The 26,617-nt window shown below is 38.2% G+C and overlaps 3 protein-coding genes across 5 annotated transcripts in view; all 3 read right to left on the bottom strand.

Annotated features, from left to right (window-relative positions):
* LOC105459133 (fatty acid synthase) overlaps positions 1 to 1,134 on the bottom strand; it is a 15,827-nt gene extending 14,693 nt beyond the window's left edge. Inside the window, exons 1-2 of one of the 2 annotated variants that reach the window (XM_011704902.1) lie at positions 988 to 1,134; positions 708 to 897 (exon numbers count right to left, since the gene is read on the bottom strand). In XM_011704902.1, the coding sequence (XP_011703204.1) occupies positions 708 to 882 (175 nt within the window). In that variant the 5' untranslated portion in view covers positions 883 to 897; positions 988 to 1,134. Of the gene's footprint in view, positions 1 to 707 lie in introns of both variants that reach the window. The other variant, XM_011704901.1, reaches the window with a different exon arrangement.
* Positions 1,135 to 2,893: 1,759 nt separating this feature from the next.
* On the bottom strand, positions 2,894 to 9,853 carry LOC105459131 (citron Rho-interacting kinase-like). The gene is made up of 13 exons (XM_011704900.1): positions 9,199 to 9,853; positions 8,779 to 9,102; positions 8,368 to 8,612; positions 7,759 to 8,205; positions 7,563 to 7,695; positions 6,966 to 7,486; positions 5,366 to 6,829; positions 4,845 to 5,288; positions 4,274 to 4,626; positions 4,024 to 4,184; positions 3,653 to 3,865; positions 3,323 to 3,578; positions 2,894 to 3,234 (listed from the first exon to the last, which is right to left on the bottom strand). The coding sequence occupies exons 1-13, from the start codon at positions 9,413 to 9,415 to the stop codon at positions 3,126 to 3,128; spliced, it is 4,887 nt and encodes a 1,628-aa protein (XP_011703202.1). The 5' UTR covers positions 9,416 to 9,853; the 3' UTR covers positions 2,894 to 3,125.
* A 1,982-nt stretch (positions 9,854 to 11,835) lies between these two features.
* LOC105459128 (protein kibra) overlaps positions 11,836 to 26,617 on the bottom strand; it is a 57,571-nt gene continuing 42,789 nt past the window's right edge. Inside the window, exons 1-10 of one of the 2 annotated variants that reach the window (XM_011704898.1) lie at positions 21,370 to 21,984; positions 20,206 to 20,314; positions 19,746 to 19,905; positions 17,759 to 19,366; positions 17,410 to 17,496; positions 16,278 to 16,461; positions 15,679 to 16,125; positions 15,217 to 15,429; positions 14,457 to 14,932; positions 11,836 to 13,993 (exon numbers count right to left, since the gene is read on the bottom strand). In XM_011704898.1, coding sequence (XP_011703200.1) covers positions 13,531 to 13,993; positions 14,457 to 14,932; positions 15,217 to 15,429; positions 15,679 to 16,125; positions 16,278 to 16,461; positions 17,410 to 17,496; positions 17,759 to 19,366; positions 19,746 to 19,905; positions 20,206 to 20,314; positions 21,370 to 21,708 — 4,086 coding nt within the window. In that variant the 5' untranslated portion in view covers positions 21,709 to 21,984 and the 3' untranslated portion in view covers positions 11,836 to 13,530. Of the gene's footprint in view, positions 13,994 to 14,456; positions 14,933 to 15,216; positions 15,430 to 15,678; positions 16,126 to 16,277; positions 16,462 to 17,409; positions 17,497 to 17,758; positions 19,367 to 19,745; positions 19,906 to 20,205; positions 20,315 to 21,369; positions 21,985 to 26,617 lie in introns of those variants that run through there. The other variant, XM_011704899.1, reaches the window with a different exon arrangement.

The following is a 26,617-nucleotide window of genomic DNA, read 5'->3' as shown; positions in this document are numbered from 1 at the left end:
AATTATTGGATTGTTTTGGCAATTTAATTGTGATATTACTATTCAATTTGGAGCTGAGTTTGAAAGATCGACGATTATGCGGCGCACAGTTTGCTTGGACTGAGAATTGTAAAATTCACATATTATAATTAATATTATCAAACAGCTAATATTTCGAAAAATATTATCTCAGCCAGCCTGGTTAATATTTTTCGAAATAAGTTATTTTCACAGAATTTAAAAAAATATTCAATGAGCATCAAATTATTAGATTGTTTTGGCAATTTAATTGTGATATTACTATTCAGTTTAAAGCTAAGTTTGAAAGATCAACGATTATACGGCGCGCAATTTGCCTAAACTGAGAATTGTAAAACTTATATATTATAATATTAAGCACCAAGATCCGCTTTGCCTTGGCGTTTTTGCAAATAATATCATGTAATATAAGTGTTCATATGTTTCTCTAAACATGATTTATTAAAATCATGTTTAGAGAAACATATGATTTTATTAAAACTCTAAATGACACAATTAGAATAAAAATAGACACGTGTACATATGAACACTTATAATACATGATATTATTTTATAGAATAAATACTTGTGAAAAGATATTTGTATATGTAAAAGATTAATATTTAGTATACATATATCTCTAATAATGTTTATTTATACTTACGGCTACTAAAACTTTCCTATTAATTATCTACTAATCTATTAATTACCTATTTTCCACCGGCGATCGTCATCTGTGATCATGTCTACTTTATTTAGTAAATTTGTTTTGAGTTCCTCCACATTTCTGGATTCTGGATATCTACCGGCAATACCAGAGATAACGATTTCTTCACCAGGTCTAGGTGCCGTGTAACCCCTTTTAGTTGGTTTTCCTACAGGCATCGTTCTCACAATCTTCTGATTTCGTCAATTCGAAGAAAAGAAATGTTGATGTAAAATTAGTTAATTATTGAAATATTATTTTATCAATTGAAATTTCTCAATTACTTCATAAATTCTGACGGATTTTTATACTTAATTCTTTATGCACTGTATAAAAATGTAACGTTTTATTATAAGAACTTAACGAGGGCATTCGATTCTATGAACGACGAACTGCGACTGAGAGACAAGACAGCGGAAAACAGCGTGTTTTTATAACGAAGAATCCCTACCTACTATGAATTCCATTATTGTTACTTTGAACTTCCTTTAATTTGCATTACTAGTGAGAAATACGTTAAATCACTTTTTGGATAGCTAGCTTACTATTTTAAGTATTATTTAACGTGGAATTAAATTTAACAAATAATCACAGAATAACAATGGATTTCTGGGCGCATTATATTATTCATGTGCGTGCATAATATAATGAGATTTATATACTATATACGTTTTAATTAGCATAGACAATTTTTGTTAAATCTTTTTTATATAAATAAAAAAAGACATGCGTTTTTTGCTATTATAAAAGCACGGATTGAAAATTATGATAAATTTTTGTTTGTAAATGTGGAATCTAGCTAGATATTTCATTGGTTTACTCATAACCGAAATTTTTGAGTCTTGTGTACAATAAATTATTAAATTGCCAAGTTTTACAATGTGTAAATTTTGCGTTTACATTTTTACGTTTTTCACATATAATTTTTCACTTTTAACACATCAGAATAAAAGCATTTTGTATATAATTCATATTATTAGACATGATGCATAGAGGAAAAGAATTGAGTAAAATAGAATGTCAGATTTAACAACACATTTTATTATTATTTTATTAAATATTATTAAATATTAATGCTTTTATTCTGATATGTTAAAAGCAAAAAATTGTATATAAAAAATGTAAAAATGTAAACGCAAAATTTACACATACATTGTAAAGCTTGGCAATTTAATATATATTGTATATATATATATATATATATAAGAATAATTTGTAAAGATTATTAAAAACATAAAGTGTCCTAAAATGATATATATATAACAGACTTGACCGAATAAAAAATGGTATGCCGTTCGACAATTTTGATTGTAATAAGTCACGAACAAAATCTTTGAATGTTCTTTTCCTGTTGCTCGTGTAATGAATATTCGACATGGCAGGGACACAAAAGTCAAGGGTGGCCGGATATCACATCAGAATACATAATGTATATTTTCGTTAACGCCTTAGTATTGTATCGACATATGCCGTCATACACGTATGTATTGCAATATCACATGAGTTACAAGTAATTTATGATTCGTTTTTACAAAAATATTTCTTTAAACTGTGTTTTCCAATTTCAATAAATTCCAATAAAATCACTACAAAAAGAAAAAAATACTTCTAAACGTTGATAATACCCGACTAATTTTCAGAAACAGATATAGTAAATCGCACAATATCATTAAGATACATCTTTATTATCTTATTCATTTTTAGATTAAACTATAAAAATACAAAAATTTTATTCTGATATATAAAGAATATATTATAATATTATGCTGCTAACATATTAATTTACATAATATAATCCTTTAAGTACAGTTACTCTTCTTGTTTATAGATAAAAGTTACTCATATATTTATCGTGGTTGTACTATGTAAAAATAAAGCTTATAATGTTACCTACGAACATTTTTGAAATTAGGAATTCTAATACGAATAAAAGTCGTGTATTTGATCTTTAACCCTCTGATCGTACGATGCATTGAATTTATTCAACATAAATTTTGTTTGAACGTCAACGAATTATTTTATTATAATACGTTTTTTCTGTAATATAAAATTATAAATGTTTTAAAAATTATTTTATAAATGAATAAATGCATTTCACGATTATATTATGTAAACAAATTTATTTATCATAAGTTATCATAATAAATTAATCAATGAGAGTAGAATTAAATGTCTAGAAAAAAAACTTACCGATCAGAGAGTTAGTAACATGGCAAGTATCAAAGATCTTCATTAAATATATAGTATATGTTTTAATGAAGCGTTTAAGTTTTAAAGAAATGTAATAACTAATTATAAATTAGATACTATTCCACAGACGTCATTTTTCTTCGTAATAACTGCTGTTATAAACATATAAATACAGCTTCTGAGTCAAGAAACAATGACAAGATTAAATCAAATATCATGTACAAGATCGATTTTAATATTTGTGTACCCCAGCAAAGTGTACTTTTTTCCCTTGTCCGTCTAAAGCCTCCATTAAGCTTGATGTAAAACTAAATTCTGAACTACTTTCGTCTTCTTGACCTCTGGAAAAAGTAAATGTAATTAATGTCTGTTATATTAGAATTAGTTATTTATGCTAATAATTTTGCCTTGAGGAAAGAGAAGACATACAATGTGTCAAGACTTGTTAAACTGCCGTTCAATGTTGGCATACTGATAAAACCATCTATCTTCAATAATTCGAGGTAAGAGTTAATAGTGGCCACATAAATTCCTTTTGAACCGGTTGTGCCTAAATAACGTGGACTAGATAATTCGATTAAGGTACGTTCAGGATTCCTTTCCGAAGAGCTGTATGCTTCCGCATCGAGTTTCACAATTTCAACAGACGAAAAATGAATAATGAATAAGTACGGTTTGCAAAATGCTAAAATAAGATAATAAGTCATTAACAAAGTAATTTATGTGATTGATTAATATGTAACTAAAATTGATATCTACCAAAAGCAAACGGTAAATGGTTCCATACTGGATCAACAGCGCGAGTCCTTCTACCATTTTCGTCCACAAATACGCCAAATTCATTATAGCACAGTAAAAGTTCCGCCGTGCCATACGTATTGGAGATATTCAGAACAGACACGGGAAATATGCCAAGTTTAGCCGCGCCCGATATTGCCGCTTTAATTGAGCTATTGTCTTCTTCCGGAAATTCTAGAAACATCGTTTTACGTGTTATGTTTTTTTCCTGAATTACATTTCTTGCTCAAATAAAAATGATTACATGTTTACTGTCCCGTAAGAAATTACTACTTTAAAAATCATGTGTAACAATATTATATGTGCATACGCACATATATGCATATACTTACCGTTTACGACGTAAGTACGCAAATCGATCTGTAAGAATTTATGACAACCTACAATAAGAACATTCGTAGTAAATATAGCACAACTGCAAGGCTCCTGTGTATCAAATTCACGAAGCCCGACGAATTCCCCGGAATCCTCTCCGATTCTCCATCTCAATAATCTGTATTAATACATAAAATAATGAAATTACTAGAATTATATTTCAATCAAATCTGTATTATGTTTATAAATGTCTTGAAAATTACATACATCACATGAGATGCAGTTGCGGCGCATAATATGTCGCCTTGCAATTGATAAAGATGACAACTATCAGACGTAGATAGCACGCCCTTGGTATTGATCGCCGGTTTAGAACAATCGGCGGCCAACGCATTATTCTTCAATAGTCTCAAGTTGCAATATACTAATTCCCTGTATTCACCAGCTATCATTAAAGCTACATCCAAGTGGGAATGCAAAGAGAGCTGGTGTATTTGCTTGACACCGCGTATTGTAGTGAGCGTCTGAGATTTTGAAGCGCAATATGAAAATAGACCTTCTTTCGCACCCAGCAAAAGTACATTTTCCACACCCAGATCCACAACACAGTTCAAATCCAACTAGAAACAAACGGGGTTATATTAATATAAAATAGGAAAACGAGAAACTTGTACAAAATATTATGCAAAAAATACAATCACTAAAAACAATTATAATCGAGTTGATTTTGTTAAATAAAAAAAGTCTCAGTCTCGCTTTTTTTGTGTTAGATTTTGTAAAATGGGCATAATGTATAATTTATTAGTAATTTTAATATCATCATAAAAACATCACTCACCTGATGTTTTTCTAATCTAAGTACAGTTTGATACTTTTTGCATTTTGATATAGAATACGAGTTTTGAACAGTAACGGTCTTTAAAGTTTTGAGCCAATTCCTCTTATCGGCCTGACTCAGTGCCATGACGTCCAATCTAGACGAAGGCCAGCAAGTCGTCGCAGAATTCGATTCTATTCTAAAAATAAATGGGATGTCGGATTTTGCCGTTCCTAATACGTCGGGATACTGCACCATCTCAGAAATATTAAAGCCGTTGTTCTCTATTAAATTTAAACGACTGATCGGTGACATCCCTGCACACGGCTGATGCTCGTAGATGCACAGACACGATCCTTCCAACTTCAAGTACTTTCGCTCCCAGCAGGATTTTGATCTGCCAGGAACTTTTACCCATCCTTCCATAGAAACTTCATTCTCTTTGCAAGGAGCGCTCTGTAGATCCTGCACAAGATACATATAAGTACATAAATTGTCATGCAAATAATGGCGTTAGGAATAAATAAAATCTGATTTCTCACATCTGGTTTATCCGGCTGATCTATCGCCAAAGTCTGGACGCTATCTCCGATCGACGATAAGCTTTCATCGCTATCCTTAAAAGATTTATGACAGTATTTAGGCAAATTACTCGGTAAACCACAATTGGCAGGTACAGACACCACACATTCCAAGTGCGTCATGATTTGACATTCGCTGCAGGTCGCGGCGCGTCTTCCGAACTGTATAGCCTTTGGACATACAGCGCACTTTCCAGCGCGCATAGGCAATCCGACATTGAATCTATGTGGAATGTTATGCCCTATCCTCTGCGGAGATAATTGCCTAAGCAACGAGCTGATTTCTGTGACACTCTTCATCTTTTTGCCTTCGCGTTCTGGCGTCGTTGGAGACGCAGGTGCAGATGCAGGCGCGGAAGCAATCCTAGCTTTCTGAATTAACAGCTGATCAGTCAACGTTTTCACCTTCGCCCGTTCTTTGGCGAGCTGATTCTCTAGTTCTCTAACTCCCACAGGCACACCCATACCCATAGGTGGCATGTTCTCTTTTTGCTTTGTGCCAAGTATCTTGTCGCACATGGTCTTCTTTTTCTTACTGCATTCCTCCAACTTTAATTGCAAATAGTCAATCAGCTTGTTTTGTTGCTGTCGAGTACTCTCGGCCTTCACTTCTCTTTCCTGATAGAATTGTCTCATCTCGTCTAAGACGTTTTCTAATTCCGCTATTCTTAACCTCAGTTCCTGACCCTGATCTATGCTATTCTGCAGATCAGCCATAAGCCCGAAATTCACCTCTTTCAATTCGTGCACTCTCGTCAAGTAGTCGCTGCTCTCTTCCTTCACGACTCTCGATTCTCCTTTAGCGGCTTCTAAAGCACGGCCCATTTCCGAGAGATCGCACTCCATTTCACCGCATCTCGTGCTCAATTCTTCAACTTGAATAGTGAGATCCTGAACGAGTTTCTTATACTGGTCTCTTTGAACGATAAGACTATTTTTTTCGCTCTCTATGTCACTCGTTTCAGATTCCAATTGTTCGACGTTACGTTCGGCGACTACTCTTCGTGTTTTCTCATCATTCTGCGCAATACGCGCTTCATGCACCCTTGTTTCGGTAGCTTCCAAGTCTTTCTGCAGCTTCATTTTATCCTGAATAAGCATATTCATATTTGTTTCATGCTCGCTTGTTAATCTTTCGTAGTCTGTCAACTGCTCTTCTAAGACTGTACAGGTTTCCTTTAGCAATTCAACATTTAATTCGAATCCTTTGATATCCTGCTCTAATTTTGCAGCTTTAGACTCGAGTTCGGTTTTTTCTTCGTTATGCCTAGCAATTGTCTGTGTCAAACGCCTGTTCTCGGTACTCAGAGCATCGACACGTTCTTGATTCGATCGCATTTGCTTACGAGCCGCATCCAATTCTCTACGTAATGATGCACTCGAAGATTGTAGTTCCTCAATTTGACGATTAGCTTGGGTCAGAGCCTGAAAAATATGAGAAATGAGTTAAAAATATAAAACAGAAAGATGTAATAAAAAATTTTTTTTCGACAGGAATTTTTATTTATATCAACAAAAAAAAACTTTAAAAACTTTTATATACATATATAATGAATAATACCCTTTGTGCTGAATCAGCCTGCATTTTATGCCTGGACGCCTCTTTTGTAATATCATTCAATGATGTCTTTGCAATATTTAATTCTTTCAATAGCTTCTTAGAATTTTCCTCTTCATCTTTTACTCTGCCGTTTAATTTCTCTTGTAACGTTTGCTTCTCCTCCTGTAGCGCTTTTATTTTATCCTCGGCTCTCTTAGCTTCCCTCACAGCTATACGTTTATCTAAGTTAGCATCTGATAACTCTTTTTCCTTCTTCCATAAAGCTAACTGAGCTTGCTTCGCCGTTTGCTTTTCAACTGTTATTTCTTCTCTTAACGTTTGAAGTTGCTGCTTCAGTTTCTCTACTTCTTCTTGTCTATGAAATACCTTTGTGTCAGTAGCTTGAATAATTGCTGCGCGAGTTGCAGCTGGTACCTCATCCAATTGTTTAAGAGTAGCATTCTCTGCTTCCAATTTTGTAACACTATACTCCAAACGTTTCAGTAATTCCTCCAAATTGCAAACTTTGCGCAATTGTTCCTCTGCAATTGAATAATAATTAAATGGCAGAATAATGTAAAAGGGAAATGATTAATAATCTCATTTTTAGAATTTTACCTTCTTTTTCCAAAGAATCTTGTAATCTCTTTTGCAACGCGGCCTTATCCTGTGCCGCATGCTCTAAATTTACAGCAAGCGCCTCACTTTGCTCCAAATTTATCATGGTTTCATTTAAGTCAGATTTGGTGATCTGTAAAACGCAATATTATTAGGTTTATTATACTAATCTTTTGTAAAATATTTAGATACCCACTTGCAATTGTTGCTTTAATTGCTCATTTTCGAGATGCATCCTTTCCAATTGTTCTTGCATAGTTGTGAGCAATTGCTCCGATGTTTTCAGATCGTCTATCTGTCTCGCTCTCTCCTGCAGTTGCTTACGTAAAGCCTCGATCTCGGCGTCTCTGGCCGGCAGCGTGGCTTGTATAGTACGTAATTGTTCTTGACAATCTTTTAATTCGTTTTGAGCAAGTTCTAAAGCAACATTCAGTCTGGACTCGCGACAATGATTTGAATCCTGCTCGTTTCGTAACCTAGTCTCGAGATCTGTGTTCTTCGTCGCTTCAAAGTCCAATTTTGCTCGCAAATCGGCCAGCTGATTGTGAGCACGTGTGGAAATCTCCTCCAATTTAATTTCTACGCCTTGGAAACTTTGTCTACTCAACTCGCGCGTCTTTGCCAAGGATTCCATATATTTTGCCTAAACATGTATTAATAGAGAATTAATGCTATTAAGCCTCAATTTACATTTTTCTTTCATTTACAATTTTTTGTTGTTGGAGTTAGCAATATTATTCAATAGACAATTATGTTACATTGCATTAAATTATATCATTAAATTATTATATATTATGTTACTCACTTGAAATACACGCAATTTATCTAATTCTGCATTTGCAGTTTGCAGTTCACTCTCTGTCCTCTGCAGACGTGAACTCATTTCATTGTTACTGGTGCATAATTCTGTAATTTTTGTGGTTTGTGTTTCAATATGCTTGTTTAATTGTGCAATTTTGTCCTTCTCCGCATTCTCCCATTTGCGCTTAGCGTCCCTTATTAATCCAAGTGCTCGCGTTTCTAAATCTCTCCTCTCTTGCCGCTCCAATTCTATTCCAAGAGACACATTAAGCTTTTGTCAAGCATAATAAATGTAACTTACTATCGATTAAAACAATCGTGGACTATATCAACTTTCCTCCACAAATGCGTTTGTATCAAAATTTAGCAATGAATTTAGATGTTACAATTATTAATATATTAATAAATTACATACCTAATGTCCTTTTAATGCCTGCCAATTCTGACCTCGTAGTTATCAGTTCTTTCTCGAGTATGTCCCTCTCCTTGTTGGAAGCTTCCAATTTTCGCGTTTTATCTTCCATCTGAGATTCCATCTGCGAGAGCCCCCTGACTTTGTCCTGTAGCTCAAGTATCCTTTTTTGTTTCTCTTGAACCTCTTTCTTTTTCTCATCCAACTTCGTCTCCAGCTCCATCTTTTCCTTGGAAAATTTGTCCGACTGTAGATGTTTAGGAAACTTATATTCAAAGTATGGAGATGCTCCTGATCCCGACGGAGTCTCAGTTTTCGCAGCTTCAGCTACGAAGAAGAATAAAATTGTATATGATATAAAAAGAAGAAAAATACAAATTTAAAATCTACACAAGAGCTCATTGTTAATTAAATTAAACGTACATAAACCCAAACTTCTTCTAATACCAGCCAAATCCGATCTCACAGCCACTATTTCCTGCGCCAGTTTATCCCTCTGTTTGACGCTTGCATCCTGCAGTTTCTGTGACTTCTCGTTCGGATCGCAGAAATACTTGGGTTTGCCGCGAAGCCTCTCACAGGTCTCCGATGCCTTCTTGTACCGCTCGTACCGCGATCTTTCGTTGCTTCCCAACTCCATGATATTTTCCGCAGCCTCGTTCAGATAAACAATTTCTTAACAATGAACTGACATTTATCTCAAACGAAATCTCAGAAAAGGAGTTTCTGAGATTAGTATTTCATTCCCTTTCATTCGTACGTCCTGAGTAGATCGAACTAGAACCGGGGAGAGCCGAGCACCCTTCCGAATACGCGAGAGGAACGTTCAGGAACCGCTCGGGAGAGATGTCTCGTGCACTTTCACGGAATTCCGAATTATTCGTGACTGAAGTACAGATGAACGTTGTCTTGGCTCCTCCTCGTCTCACTGTTATTTCCAAATCGCGTGTTTATACGTGAGTACGTTAACCATGACGGCGATGCTTGCCCAACGTCAAAGTTTACGTTTCTCCGCGTCGTCACTGTGGAATTACTTCTAACGGTTCACGAGCAACTCCGTGCGCGTACAATATTTGAATGTAATACACCGCTTGCGACGTCAGAGCGCGCGCGGGATTTTAGCGATCGCGGTGACCTCTGACGATTGTTTGACGAGGAAAAATCGGTAAAGAACCACGACTTGAATCGACAGATACATCTCAAAGTGAAATATCCGGCATACAAGGGTAAAACAGAATGAGAATCTATATAGCATCCCTCGATTTTCCACATTGAAAAAAAGGGATCACGAAAAGATAAATTATGAAGTTGAAAAAAAACAAAATTAAATCTTTTAATAAGACGCATCATTAAGTTCAAAGAATTCTTCTCTTAAAGTAACTTTCACATCTTATACTCAATAAACTCTCTTATATAATACTTTATAAAAATATTTTACAATATATTTGTATTGTGAAATTGAAAAAAAAAAAAACAAAATTAAATCTTTTAATAAGGCCTATCATTAAATTCAAAGAATCCTTCTCTTGAAGTAACTTTCACATCTTATCTACAAACTCTTATATAATACTTAATAAAATATTTTACAATTATTTGAATATATATTTAGGATAGAGGAAAGGTAAAATTGCGGAAAATACACAAAAAAGGAAAGGTATTCAACACAAACGAACGTGGCAAGAGTATACTGTATTTTGTCCTTTTAATCATTACCATAACGAACCGTTACTTACAAATCAAACTGTGATTGTGGTTCTTCCTGCGAGTCTGTAAGTGTGTCTCATGTAACAGTGTGTGTGTACGTGTGCAAAACGTTGCCTGTATGTATGTTCTCTTTTATGAAATTATCGTTTATCGTCTATTTAGCATTGCTTAGCGATACCATTAACGCCATCGTTATTGATATTATCATTATAATTACTTTGATACAATAAGGCGCTATGCGGTAGTAAATAATATATATAATAATGTATATAACTTTAATTTTAAATACATGAACGTAATAATTCAGCATTTGAGTTTGAGGCAATTATATATTTCGTTGTTTTAATTTCGTAATTGCTCTATGATTTTTGTAAGTTTACGAAACGCTCTATAAAATCGAACGTACGTTTCATCGATAAAAATACATTTTTAAATAACGTGGAGTGAGTTTACCACTATGTTTTGCAAACTTTTGTATATATTTATATATATTTATGTATATATAAATATATATATATATATATATATATATATATATGTATATGTTATATATATATATGTAATATATAAATACACATACATATGTATATTTATATTTCTAGACGCGTAGATATAATCGTTAAGATGCGTATATACAAAGATATGTACAAATATATTTTCCCGTTTTTTTTTCATTCGTTATCACTCTCCTCTCTCCTAACTGCCAACATCTACATCGTGGGTTCCTTGATATACACGTAATATGGCATCCGTTACCTTGGATAACTCTCGTCAAGCTATACGAATAATCTGAATTAAGTATCAAAATCTTTTTATTTCCCGTATTAACGCTAAATCCCGTGAAACACTATTAAAACGGCCAAGTTTGCTTTCGATGCAAACAAGAAAAGAATTTAAAAAATCTTTAAATTAAAAATTTTCAAAGAAATTCATGTGTCGGACGACGTTAAAAAATTTTCCTTTGTCTAACATCGTGTATTAAAAATTTCGTCAAAGTCTTCAATTATCAAAATTTTTGCCATTTCAGAAAATCTCAGAGACTATCGTTATATAGTATATTGAAGGCGAAGTCCAAAAATTTCTCTTTTCCGCAATATTTTTGTTATATATTTTGTTTATATATTTTTACCATCGCAATCGACGAACGTTTGGAGTAACACAACTTGCACATTTTGAAATCTCTAATTTATCGATAATTACGACGGTATTCTTTTTAAAATTTTTTAAAATACAGTTAAAAAATCAGCGAGACAAATGTAACATAGACTGCATGTGCAACTCTAAAAAAAATTATTCCCTATACAATCTCATTAGCATCGAATATGTGAGTACTTGTCCATGAATCAGATGTATAGATTCTTATCTTATCTTAAAAAACATCTTATGATTAATTCAAATCGTCACAACAGTGTCGCTTATTTGCGGAAATGAGTATTTTCAGTTGTCGCGCTTCTGTTTGAATGCTCATATGCAACCACAGTGTGATAACACGAGCAACGTAACGATTAGAGAGTGCATATTGTCCCAGCAAATCGTGATACAACTACCGAGGTTCATTACAAATAATTGTAGTTTAATCATACTCTCACGTTAGTATCAATACGGGCGTAATTACATAATACATATATTACAATTACATAAAAAAAAAACTATGTAATTCTCAAGGAAAAATTATCTTTCACTTGTTTATTGCAGAAGAATCATCTCCTCGTCAATTGTATCACGATATCTTGTATCGGATACCCTGTATATATACTCGCGGCGCTTTCCCCGCACGACTAATTCAACAATAAGGCACATTGTTGCACGATCTATTGGTGGAGGAGTGGTTCGCGCGGTTCGAGACAAACAGAGATTATGATGTCGTTCTACATCTAGATCGCCGAAAACGACAACATGACCTCCTGGTCGATCCACCCCGTCCTTCCAATTCCCTGGCACTTATGGTCTCAAAAAGTAGCACAACCCAAAATCCCGGACGATGGTCAACGCCAACGTTCGTCCGAGAACGATTGGGACAAGGCAGTCTGTTTCTACAACTTTGCCAGAAATAACAATTATTGATATTGTAATAATTTTGAAAACTCCATAGCTAAAACTAAAGAAGTAAAAATAAAGTTGCAGCTGATTGATTTGCTATAGAAAATTAGCAAGCAGAACTTGCGCAAACATTTCATTTGATGAAATGTTTTGATAAAAATCTGATCAAATAAAAAAAAAAGATGTAAAATCCGGAGCGAAGAATTTGGTTTAATTAAATTTTGAAGTTATTTTTTAGAATTATGTCGTCAGAATCAATACGCGTGAAGGACGTTTGGATATTTATTTCCACTGGATTTATTCGCGATCCGGGAACTCAGAACTAGGAAAAACCAAACGCATTATAAAAAAAAAAACAGCGCCGAAATCGAAGCGAAATTCACTAGTCAACCTGGGCGCGGCCTTCTCCCGTTAGACTTTCAAGTCGCAGACCAGCTGCTCGGTGGGTCATGTGCTCCGACGCACAGAGGGAACGAACGACGCGACATGCGAGGGTGTCGCGGTCGCGATTCTCGCGACGTGGACTCGGACGAGTTGGGTTAAACACAATTAAATAGCCTATCGTAGGGAGTATCGTTTAAATAATTTACGTTTCTGTATATATACACACAATCACGCTCGCGTTCGCGCGTAATTCTCGCTGCTGCGTTCGTCGAAAGGTTGCTTCTGATACCCAGAATTGGCACATGCACCGCGATCATTACTGGTCATCAGTTATATATCATCGGCTACGTCTTCGCTGCATGCAATTTGGTCAACGGCAATATATCTTTGATGCATTTCTTATCCTTTCGAACTTCTTTAATGTGCGTGTCTTACAATCTGCGCATGGCACCTGGGATTCAGAGTCAGGAGACAGCGGTTTTGTGATCGCTATCTTTCTTTCTCTTTCTCTCTCTCTCGTCTTTCCCCGTCTTCCTGCTACTTTAAATTCAAAGAGGAACACATCTGTGAACGCGCAATTGCAGCTTCGTCGCGCGATAGCTTGGAACATGCACGATTTTCCGGCCTTCATACTTCCACACCGAGGACCCGATCAACGACATATTCGTACCTCTTCGGCTCTCCATTACCATTCTTCTCGGCAGACTTCGGTAAAGCCTCTCTCTCGCCGTTTTCCGCCGTCGAACTTCGCGCGCCAGTAGTCTCCGCCGCCGGTCGACCTTTAGCGTTCACGGACTTACTGTCGGCGTTGGACAACGCGGCCTCTTCCTCGTTGGCAATCACGACGACGATATTTCGATCCACGACACCGCCGCCGCTCTTTGAGATGGGCAATGCACTTCCACCGGGAACGCTGTTTGACCGCGTTGTCGAGGAATTCGTAAAACCGTGAGCGCTGGTGACGGGCTCCGACGCGTACTTTCTGTGTGTGTGCGATGTCGCAGAACACGTGGAGCCTTCAGCTCCAAACTCCTCAGGCGGTAGAACAGGAACGTTTAGATTCCCCCGCGTAAAGAAAGCCATTTTTTCTCTAAAAAAAAAAAAAAATAACGCTGCTAGTTTATCAAATGATCTTTATGAAAGATATTTTTTCTTCTTATTAATTTTTATATAATCTTAAAAAAATTATCGGAAAATTATAAATTTTCATCAAAATTTACATTCAAATTCACTTGAAAACATGACTTTTTGATTTATACTATTAATATTCAAGTTATTTGAACATTATTCAAATACATCAGTATCTTAAATATTATCAGATGTTATAAATAACAAATTCAATATTCAAATAACAAAAAAAACTGACAAAATATCAAGTACTATCCGAAAGAAAGGAAATTAAAATTAAGATTCATATTATCTAAAACATAAAAAAGTTTTGCTAACAAAGAATAAAATATAAATTCTAACCGTTTATTAAATTTTATTAAAAAATACGCTATTAACAAAAAAAATAATAGAGCAATTTTACGAAAAGAAAACTTATCACTTACTTGAAGGAAATTATGTCAGGCTTTCCCTTCCCAGCCTTCGTTTTCCTTAACTTGTAGATCTCTTTTGAAGTTTTCTTCAACATCTTCTCCACCTTTTTATCTTCGAGGCTCTTGCCGTTCTTGCCACTTTCGGCTTGCGCTATGAGATTTTGAAATTTCTGATCTTCCAGCAGCCATGTTGCTAGGTCGGTGTCGCCTTTCTCGCGCGCTTGTTCCAATCGTTGCTTCAATTCCCGTAACCTACTAAGCTCGTCTTGGAGATTATTCAGTCTAGCATGCTGCGCCTGGAGATCTAATTCGAGATCTAACGACGTTCTCGCTGTCGGTGGCAAATGAGACGACTTCTTCGTAGTTTTGTAACTGAGGGCGGAGGACGGTCGACGCCATCGCAAGGAACGTCTCTCCACCGAATTTCGTTGGAAAGGTCCGCCTCTACGATAAAGCGGCATACTGCTGTCGCTGTCGCTGCGATTAAGCTGCGTAAAACAAGAAAGAAATAAATAAACGACAGAAAAAAATTCGTCGGGATACCAAAATTCACATCTAAAGACACTATATAATAAAAACAAGTTGCCAAAGAGCAAGAAACAAAAATTCTGCAATTTTTAGATTGATGATTGATCAAATAGTTGAATTCTTGTATTGAAAAAACTCGAAAATTAAAACCCTCATATCTTGCAATTTTTTTTATTCTGTATAGAATTTTGTATGAAAAAAAACAATTACTACTAATAATAAGGAAAATTTGATCGACACTCACCCGACAGATATAATGATTTCTGCTGACGGCCGCACTCGGCGAGAACGTCTGGCTCCTTTTCACAGAAGAGTTTTTGTCGTCGTGAATAGCGCCGGGTGCGATGCCAGCCGCGGAGAGTTTCCTTTGCTTGCCCTGTTCCGGAATAAACACGCATTCAGTGTTTGTTTCCTTGTCCTGTGTTTGCCTTGTTTCCTCGTTCAACTCTTCATCTTCCTGTTACGTTATAAATGAAGAATCATTATAAACTCTGAAATCGATTTCTTCTTAATAAAATTGCCTATAGTTTTGATAAATAAACGGTTTAAGATTCAGCGCAAGTTTGATTATCGACAGAAAATCACTAATCGTAAAATAGTGGTAAACAAAAGTATCAAAAGTCTTATTAAATCAGTGATTATGCTTTTAATATACTCGATAGTGAATGGAAGTGATAAATAAATATCACCTAGCAACGTTTCTTACCTCGTGCTCCAAAACGTCCTCTAGAATATTTTCCTCCATCGTAAACTCCACGATAATACCTTCCTCGTCGCTGCCCTCGCTCCCGCTTTCACTATCATGGTCCTCATTTTCTTCTTCCGGGCTACGTCGACAATTCAGTTCTTCCAACTTCAATGTTACGGCTGTCTGCAGCTCGTCGCAGCCTTGATTCCTCGTCAAGGTGGACGTTTGGGAACTGATTATCGTACTCTCGTCACTACTTTCTTCTTTTGTATTCTGCGCGTTTCTGTATACCGAAATATCTGACTCCTGCTTGTCGTGCTTCGCCAATCTGACGCTCATAGAAGCGCCGTTGGTACTGGTACCGGGACTGTCGGACGGTTGCATGAAGCGGAAGGAGAGTATATTGTACCATTTCACGCTAGAAGATTCTGGACTGAAGTCTGCCAGCGAGACTTGAGCAGAACCCTGTAATCAAGTCGATAGGGATGACTGCAGACACTGTGCTATCGATTAAGATGTCTGTTTGTCAAAGATGTTGTTCAAAGATATAAAATTTCGATCAGTTTCGTTAATAAAGGATTGTCAAATAAAAAGAAATTTGAGAAAAGTATCCATACCAAACATTTCTCGGCCTCGGTACACCAAAGTGTCACTTGCAGCGTCTTCGTGAACAATTTGTTGAACGGCACGGCGATTGGGAACGTCTCGCCGAAGGTCGGTTTTCGCAAGTCCACGACGGATTTCGTGCAATACATGTGATTGACGAGCGATTGCATCGGCAGCAGGGCGGCTTTGATGTACCTGAAACCCCAAGAGAAAAACGTTATATTAGTTTCGTAGATAAAAAGGTGTTGCACTCTCAGGTCGCGGATTCGCTCGCAAATTATCAATTATTCTTTAAAAGAATATTCAGACGAAAGCAAATAGAATTCGAGGGCATAGACTCGATCTCTCTTTTCTCCTTTCTGTCTCGTTTCCTCTCTTTCCATTCATCGGCGAGATTGGAAAACGTGGGTTCACCACCACGTGAAAGATGGATCATTAATCAACCGCTCCCGCGTAACTATAATACATTAATCTGTCTCTCTTTCTCGACCGTCGAAGCGTCGGTCGTGCCGTTTTGCGAATTTATAGCTGATGGCCGGACACAATGGCCGCGGGAATAAATTCCTGAATGGCTGTAAAGCTAATTGCGAGACGCTGAGGTATCGCTGATAATAGCCGGCTTTTACGTAACAAAGGTGAGCGCGACGCGAGGCGCGCGGCTGGTCAATGATCCGGACACGAGTGTGCGACAAGGATTTCATAATTACATTCCAATTTCAGAAACGTCGGTAGGGGCCCCCGGAGTGATCGATCGGCCGGCCAACTCGGGTTATTAAGATCGCCGATTGCGAACGGCGAATAGAGACAAAAGTCGAGTGTATTTGCGTAAGCAACTCGCCGGCAGGTTGATCTAACATTGCGCAACGAAGTTATTTAATCGATGAAGTTATTTTTATAAAATAAGATACCGTTCGTGGATAGTTCGAGTTATCAGCGGCAACTATATACATTGCGATATTAACTAATCACTGATATAAATATTTGTTTTACGTTCTCCAAAAAATGAGAATTAAAAAGTGTAAACGATGCATTAGTCGCAGTATTGAGACAAGATAAAATATTGTTTGAAATATATATATATATATATATATATATATATATATCGTGCAAAAGTAATTAGAAAAGAATTATATAGATACTCACACTTGCGCGTTATCGGGTATGAAAAGCGCGGCCAGATTTCTTGCGCGTTCGATGCCAACATAAAGTAATTCGTCGCTTTTTGAATACCTAACAAATGTAAAATTATAGATTTTAATTCAGTTGTTCGTTTCAAGATCTAAATCATCACAATAACAAAAACAAACTCTCACAAAACCAAAAATAAATAAACTTGTATATAATAATTTATCAATATATATATTATTGTAGTTAAATAAATAGAAATGTTTATTTAAAACATTATGTTACATAAAAAATGAAAAATTAATTTATACATATACATAAATAAATCAATATACAGATATATAGTCCATAAATAAACGAAATATACCTCAGTTTAATCTTCACCTGCGCCGTTTCTAGGCTCATTTCGCCGGAAGCTAATGGGTCCACATCGGAAATGGGCTCGGACAATCTTTTCCGATTGCACGCTTCGAAGACACCGGAATCACCTGCGACGCTCTCGTCAGAGACCGCGGCGGAAACGGATCTGGTGTTGGTACCGGAACTGCTGGCTCTCGACCTGATCCCGGTAGGCGGTGGCGTCTCACTGATCGGCGACAAGGGGAGTGGCTCTTGCGGCAAGGACGATAGCGGTACCTGCTGCAATTGCAACTGCGCGCCGCCGCTACTCGCGCCAGGCCTGCCCAGGCCACTGCCTTGGGACATGTTACTCGATTGCAACTCGACGGGCGGATGGGGACCAACCACAAGTTTCAGACGATCCTGCGAATTCACGGAGCACGACTGTTCTTGCTGTGACGCTACTCCTTGCTGCTGACTAAGCCTAAACTCCGACAAACGGTCCTCTAATTGAGTCCCGTCCAGGTGCGACGTGACGGTACCACTGATCGCTGTCGCCGTTGTCGTTACAGCCGTCGCTGCAGGTGCCGCTCTCTGATACTGTCTCCTCTGCTGCTCCACCTGCTCGTAAGCAGGCGGCGGACCCATCGGCGCATTTTCGTACAACGGTGACACCGGCGGGCTTACACTGGACAAGCTCGATCTTGGGGAGAGACTGGGCTGAGATCTGCCGGGTGAAGGTGTGCCGACAAGATTGTTCTGCTCGGAACCGCGCAACAGTCTCTCGACACGTCTGTGAAGGTCGACCATGTCAACCGGTCGTTCCTGTTGTAAGCTAGCCGATCCCAGACACTGAGGACCACCGTAAATGTCCGTGAAACTAAGTCCGGAGCTAAGGGAACCTTTGCTGCTCGTCGTGCTGAGACTACCGAGACTGGAACTGCTGCTCACTGACAACGTGCTGGCGCTCAGAGTCTTCAATTGACCCTCCAACATTGCCATTGAGCGTAGCGCATTCCTAAGTTGCTGCAGTAGCAGTTGCTTCTCTTCGTGAAGTCGCACGCGATCGGTGATGGTCTTGTTCGAAAGCTCGAACGCAGTATTAAGGTCCTGCTCGAGCCTACGGATTTCCAATTGGATTTTCTTCATGTCCTGTTGCGTCCTTGTGCGCGGCGTGATGCTACGTAATTCCCTCAGTAATTGTTCCTTTTCTTGGAACAGTAACAGCTTGTCCTTGTCGCTCTCAGTTTGACCCGGCGTCACTTTTTCTTCGAGATCCGCCAACTGCTGTTGTATATGCTGAATCTGTTTTCTCGCCTCATCATATTGCAGCCTCATACGCGCCATTTCGGCCAGCCGGGTGCCGATCGGTACCAGCTCGCCCGAGAGATCGGTCTGGGAGGCTGTGCTGAGCTTCTCCTGCGGCAAGCTAAGCGTGCTAGCTTCCGGACTGCCCTCGCATAGTTGCAACCTGGTCAGTTCATCCTTTAGTTGCGCGAGCGATTGCATTAGCTCAGCCTTCTCCTTCTCGCCCGAGCTCAAAGACTTCTGAATGTTGCGAAGCTCCGTCATAATCGCTTGCGCCTCCATGATATTGTAGCATCCACCATGATGGCTGCTCAATTTTTGTTCCACACTGCGGAAAGAAGAGTGGATCGCTAAACTTAGAACAACTTTCAGTACTGTTATAAGTACTACACAAATAGCTGGCAATATAATATGATTGTCAATTATCAAAAAAAAGCATTTTTATAATTCTATGATATCTATAAAGCTTTGATTTCTTGAATTAAAATTATTATTAGAATAATTATTAATAAATATTATTAAAATAAACGTAAGACAAAATTTTGCATAACATCTTAGTAAAATGTAATGTATATAAAATAATTTGCATTACGATATGTAATTCTTAAATTAAATTTTAAATCCGGAAAGAAATTGAAATTAAATTATTTAAATAGTTTAATACAAAAATTGTTTGTCGCCGATTAATGTTCGCATATATGCAATACCTGGCGAGAGTATCCACTCCTCGTTGCGTGCAGTTCATCTCCGCTCGAATTTGCTCGAGTTCTCGTTTTAGTCGAGAAACTCGGCTCCTTGCGAGTGCCACGTCTGATTTAAGCAGGTCAGGGTCATATTTGGTACTCAAGGAACTTGAGCTGGAACACACTGCAAACCACAAATGTTCGTCAACACTTTCCGATGATAAAAGATTTTCTTTTTACCTACTCGCATTATAATATATTTAAAATCGGACATTCAATCGTGTGTAAAATATAAAATTCGAAAACTGCCGATCATAACAAATTCCTTAATTCGTAATAATGTTCTGCATTTTAACGGAACACTTTTCAATCATCAATAGGATTGACAAAACATTCATAAATACATATAACGCGCATACGGTGTCCAAGTTATTAATTAATTCAGAAAACAATTAAAATACACTTTCTGTTAAATTACACTCACAACTTGTACGCGATGCGCCAAGAGTGGTCAAGGCGTTATTGAGGTGATTGTACTCATCCTGAGCCAGGCAGAGCCTTTGATGTTTTACGTCATAGATCTCCTTCTTTGCCTATAACACAAAAATTTGAATCTTTTTAGAACAACTGTTACTAACTGATTCTCATATCTGTATCACTATCACATAACATAATGTAAGTCGTTTTCTCGCATCATTGTAATCTTTTCTCATAATGCGTGTAAGACAAATTAATTAATTAATGTGTTAAGAAAACGATAAATGCTAAAGAATGAAGGAATAGTTGCTCGTAGTTATGTAACTTTTAAATAGTTACTTAAGTTGTAAACATTTAGGTGATTGTGCTTCCATAATAGCGTTGCCGAAATCTGTTTGGTTTTCGATTATTTATATTTAGCGATCACCTGCGCAATCAAATTGCGCGTGTAGAATCGTGTGCAGAATGCGTATATCAGATGATTTTATTATAATATATAAAGATAGATGATATATGGTATAGAATATAAGTGAGGAAGATTAAATAAAATCCTCCAGGAAAATAAATTCAAAGGGTTAAATATCTTTCTTTTAATACGCAAAGGACTTTTTCTAGAGCTCCTCTCGATAATCATTGAAGAAGATCTACACTTCTGTATATGATATTTTCACAGATTAACTAATTAGAATAAAAAAGCTTTATCTCAATCATGCAGTAAGTATAATACGCTAATACACGGTATGCTTAAAACGTTTTACATGAAAAGTATAATTAAATATTCCTTTTATGCAGTTTTACGATTATTCCATATCACTGTATTCCTCGATATTCGGAAAAAGCACGATTTCGAATGCAAAGTATGCATCACGATCTCTACATATCGATCTCTAAAAAAAAATCACTAAAATCGATCACTAAAAGTCGATCACTAAAAAAAATCTCGACCGTTCACATTCGCTGGCACATAATCACATTTCGTCGTAAAAGAATTTACAGCTTTAGTGAGGAAATTTTGCAAAACACCTCTCAAAAAAACGAGAACGTAATTTTGCGAAGAAAAGCACCAAAGTACACGTCTTCGAAGAAAGGAAGCGACACACGCGATATCAACTGGCGGAACCAACAAGTACATCCAAATATTTCATATGAGTAATCCCAAGTGAGTCCTTACATATTCGCAGTAGTAATACGCTGTGGTATCAGTATCGTTGCGCTTATAACACTGCTCCCAGTAAAACCTCTGTATCTGCTCGTCGTTCTCGTAATCATTATGATAGCACATTCTCATACGATACTGCGATACGACGTTCTCGTAGATCTGCTCTTGCTGTTGCTGCTGCTGCTGCTGAATTAAGCGTTGCTGTTGATATTGAAGATATGTTGGAGGTTGCAAACTCTTGTGTTGCTGCTCCTGTGCCTGCTGCTGCTGCTGATGATGATGATAATTATTCACGTAGTTACGGTACTGATGTGCCGGTACAAGTACGCAGAGAGTGTACTGACGGTCCATGCCGAGTACACGGTGAACTGTGCGCACTCTCTGTGGCTACGTGATGCCTTTCTTCCTCTTGTTTCTCCTCCTTCACCTCCGCTTTTTCCTCTCTTCCTCTCTTCTTTCTATTCCTCTTCCACCTTCTCTCTCTCTCTCTCTCTCTCTCTCTCTCTCTCTTCGCTCCTTTCGTTTCTCCACTTCTTCACTTCCTCCTCTCGATCCCGTCTCCTGCGCTTTCGTGTACTCTTCTATCTCCTCTTTTCTCCTCGCCTCATCTTCGCGAAGGCCTCCTCGAGACTGGCCGGTGTACGGGGCCCGAAATTCCGATCCCCACCTCCGTGGGTCTCAATTTTTAAGGGATCCCACCTTTTTTCCTCTTTTTGCCTTCTCTTCCTTCGCTTCTTGCTTCGTCCGGCCAGTCCTGCCTGCCCCTCTTCGGTATCTGTCCTATCCCTTCTCCAATACCCCTTTTACCCCCACTATTGCAACCTCGCGCACACAGATTCTTTTCTCTCTTCAACGGGATGGAGCACAAACTGGCTCCACGTACTCCCTCTTCATCCTCTTCCTCCTCGTCTTCTTCTGCTTCTTCTTCTTCTGCTTCTTCTTCGTCATCTTCTCCTCTCTCATTCCAGGCGTTTCCTCTATCGTATATTTTTCATGCCATCTCTCTCTCACTTCTTGATGGCCTCAAGCGCCTCTTTCTTACCGGCGTAAAAAGGCGGGCTTCAGTAGGATTATCGTAACCGGGACCTTAGAGTTCGATTCAAACTTCAAGTTCTGATTTAGAAAGGATTAGTTTTTAAAATTTAAATGGCGCGGTGCAATGCCTTGCTCTCACATTGAAAATAAATCAATTAACTTGCCATACAATTGCTGGAACTGAAGCTATTAAATTCTTTATCTTAATAATCCATTATTTAAAAATGTGAAAATTTCTTTCCATGAAAGAAAAAAATTTCACACTCGTATTTTAGTTTGATTAAAAATTTAAGCATCATTATTATCAAAATTTTCAATTGACAAGAGTTATAAAATTGTTTTATACTAAACTATAGTAAAATGTCACTATATTAGTATATTTTGTATATTCATTGCAATAGGCACATGCAAAATTGCAAAGATGATAAAAGAAACCTATTATATAACCGATAATAACAAAAATTATAATGTCTTGCAAATATTTGTTCAGTTTTTATGTAGATAAAAATCTTCATTAGAGTAAATAAGTTTCTGTTCATTGTGCAAGGTATCGAAATCCATGTTTATCATCATCATTCTGGCCCTGGAGGGTGTCTATTTTTTTAGACTTGTGGAATGTCGTCGCATGCAATGCAATCCAGAAGCGCAGGGCGCCTGAGGGCCAGTGCACGATTCTGTCATTGGTGGGGACAGCGCGCGCGCGCAAACTATGAGGACAGGAGCAAGCGGAGGAAGGTGGACGAGAGGGTAGTCAGGATTGCTGAGGAATCAGCGGAGGACGAGGACGAATGAACGAGGGAAAGGTAGGACGAGGTATGAAGAAGGGACGCGATGGAAGGGCAAGGAAAGAGGAGGGAAAAGGGAAGAGCGGGGAGGAGATCCGGCGAGGTCACAGTACGACCCTGCTTGAACGTGGTCGCATCCCGTCGGGGCCTTGCCGTCGGTAGTAGAACCGACCTTGAGTCGCGCATTATGCCCCGTCCTTGTTGGAATTTCTGGGGCCCCTACTGGCCCCATCAGCCGTGTCTCCGGATGATCATCTAAGAGCGGGCCCAGCCGGCAGGGCAGCGGGGCCTCGCTCGTTGCTCGCCATCCCACCACTCTCCGCCAATCGTGGGGACTCGCCTCATCCGTGAGGCTCCAGTATGTGCACCGGAGGAGAGCACACGGGTTCTTTCCGCTCCTTCCCCCCCCTTTCCCTCCCCGCCTCGCCTTCCCGCATCTTCTCCGCGAAGCCATCACGATCTCTCTCTCCCTCTCCCCTTCCCCACCGCGCCACTCTTCCTCTTCGCCCTCAAAACGTCGGAGAGAACGGCGCCTCGTGCGCATATTTCTTGGTCCATACTATTATTGTTGAGAGAGCATACAGATGGTATCGAGTACAGGCCTGTTCGTCCGCTCCGCGGAAAGGGGTCTTATTTTTCCACCCGCCTGTCCTCTCCATCCTTATCCTTTTTCTTCTCCATCTCTTCCTACTTCTTCGTTGCCGTCACCGCGACGGCTCGGCGACCTCCGACTAACGCATTCTTTTTTCGTTCGATGGACTTTCTTTTTCTCTTCCCCGGAACGGCAAAATGACTTCGATTTCCGATAGGAAATCTTCGACCCGCGCTCGTGAGTCCCAGTCGTCATTCTCCTCTGATTTCAACCTCTTTCAAATATATATTTGCGATGCAATTATTTTCGTCAACGCTTTTTTTTTCTCGGTTAGCTTTTGAATTCACTCCACGATAAGAGAACATAAACATTTAGCATATTTTGTAAGCTAATAAAATTATAGCTGTGTTTTCTTTCCACTGCTTTATAAATGTAACATCATTTACTTTGTTATTTCTCTAGCAATTTTATAACTCTAAAGTTTCACAACTTTATATCATACAGATTAAACTGTCTTCTGCAATTAATATCCAAGTCTCTTAAATAATATATACATGTATATATAAATTTTGCCTAAAAATTTTTTTTTTTTAATATTTTATAATGAATGAATTAAATATATCTAGAATTAATATTAATATTGTACGATTTTACGCCTGATTCACTATAATCGTTTTGTTTACAACTATAACTGAAATGCTGGAGCTTATATCCCTATATTCTCGGTATCATTTGATGTCTAGGACATATCGCCCGCTTGAAAGGAGTCGAAGGAACGAGGGCTCTTCAGCGACAGCCGCATTCCAAGCGAGACGCCTAATACCGTTCCTAGTACGACAAAAAACAAAAGGTCATCTCGAAGGATACGAGGGGGAAGAAGGTATGGCAGGATCATACGAGAAGGAAGACGATCCGCGCATCGTCGGATCCGTGGAGAAGAGTGGGGATACGACAGGACGAAGAGGAGGCGGAAGGCGTCTCTCGGATATATTCCTGTGCAAACGGCCGCGATTTATACCGCCTGAAGCTCGCTATCCTAGAAGCCGAATACCTAACTGATTGCTGAATTCCATTCCATCGGCCTGCCTTTTCTCCCTCCTCTCTCACTCTTTCTCTCTCTCGCGCGCGCTTTCTTTCTCTTTCCTTCTTTCTTCCTGCTCTTCGTTCTCGCGAGCGCCTCGCGTCCTCCGTCTTGAGAATGCTACGGGAAACCACGAACGTCGTCGTTTGCTCTCGTTCAAAATTCCAACCATCTCGATAGAACCATCCTCACCCGAGAGTAACGTCTTCGATTTCGGATAATTCCGACAAAGATTAAACCAACGATCTGAACCAATTGTCTCAGGTATTTCTTGTGCATATACTTTCCTCTTAAGCAGTTTTTTATTTGAAGATTACACGAAAAACATTATTATTCAAAAGTAGCATCTAAAATCGCCGCGTCAGTCTTTTTTAAACGAATTATGCATTCCTAATGTCTTTTCTCTTTTAGTCCTTTCATTTTACATCGGGATGACTTGCCTCATCGGCTCACTAATGGCTCGAAAGAACTCTTATCTTAGATGAGAAAGATGATTAGAAGAGTCGAAGGATTACAAATAGGAACAGATTACCGATCCCGAATACCAATTAATCGGTCATTTTCCGATTGCATTCTATGCGCACACACGTAGTAAAAGTGATTACGCTGCAGACTCAATACTTTCTTACTTCGTATTGCAAAATCGTGTTTGCGCATGTCGATTGTATCGTCACCGAAGAAATTTCTCATTAAGAAACATTATTAATTTACGTACGAGCGAAATCTCTTATCTGTTTTCCGTTTAATCTATTGACACACAGATAAAAACCTGACTAAGGCAAATCAAGCGAAAAATTGCCAATATCCGAAACTGACACAAGTAATATGATTTGTATATTGTTGCGAGGATTAAAATATTAAGGTATTCTGGTCGGACAATCATCTTTTCGGTTAATCAGGAATCAGATCAGGCGTATCAGGGTTGCACATACATTGCGAAGGTGGATTCGCCATCTATAATAATTCTGGCATCGCTGTGGCACAGCGTGTATGCGTGCACGCACGTGTGTTATCTCGGTGGCTTCATCTCGGCACTTGCGTGCGGCATCTTTCCGCGCGATGAAAGTCATGAAAGGACGATGTCCGTAGCGAAGCGGAAGACAAGAGCTGCACTAGGAAGAAAATATATGAGGAAGCCGACGGGAATGCGTTTCTGAGGAGAGATGACGAGAAGGAAGGGAGCGAGTAAACAGAAGAGTTACGAATGGTCCAGAAGAAAATTGGAATGCCGGGGGAAGACGATATAATAAAAATATATGGCGAAAAAATGGGAAGAGAAGTCCGAGAACATATCCGATAGACGAGGATGTCAGAAAATACTATGAAAACAGAAAAGCTAATACGAAAAGAATGAAGTATAGTAGGGAAGAAATGAAGGAGGAAAGAAGGCAAATGCATTGTATGTTGCTAAAGTGCGAATAAGAGAAAACCAACGAGAAAGCTGAGAAGAAATAAACAGAAATAAAAACAAAGAGAGGGATGAAAGAGGTTAAAAGCCGGTGAAGCAAACAAGTGTCCTTACTCTTTGGAAAACCTATTATAGAAGAAAACGAAGCGAGACAGAAAAAAATAGAAGAATTGCCAATTAAACGCTTTGCATAGGATAAGAAACATTGTATTTAAGCTACAGAAAACAGAAGCTGTTATATAGATTTTTTAAATTCTTTATGACCTACATCATTTTATGTCAATTGTACGTTACAAATGCAGAATACCGTGAGAGTTTGACACTACCAGAGAGATGATTTCCGCGCGAGCTAGAACATG

The sequence above is a fragment of the Wasmannia auropunctata genome, unplaced genomic scaffold, assembly GCF_000956235.1.
Source record: "Wasmannia auropunctata unplaced genomic scaffold, wasmannia.A_1.0 LD334208.1, whole genome shotgun sequence".
Lineage (NCBI taxonomy): Eukaryota > Metazoa > Arthropoda > Insecta > Hymenoptera > Formicidae > Wasmannia > Wasmannia auropunctata.
The sequence above is the reverse complement of the archived record's forward strand: the minus strand, read 5'-3'. Positions and strand labels throughout refer to the sequence as shown.

Excerpts from the sequence above, each read along its gene's own strand:
- LOC105459131 (XM_011704900.1), bottom strand. The coding sequence starts at position 9,415 with ATGGAGTTGGGAAGCAACGAAAGATCGCGGTACGAGCGGTACAAGAAG. Across the intron at positions 7,487-7,562 it reads AGATTCTTTGGAAAAAGAAG|AGGAACAATTGCGCAAAGTT; the intron begins GTAAAATTCTAA and ends ATTCAATTGCAG. Across the intron at positions 5,289-5,365 it reads ATCAGCCGGATAAACCAGAT|GATCTACAGAGCGCTCCTTG; the intron begins GTGAGAAATCAG and ends TATCTTGTGCAG.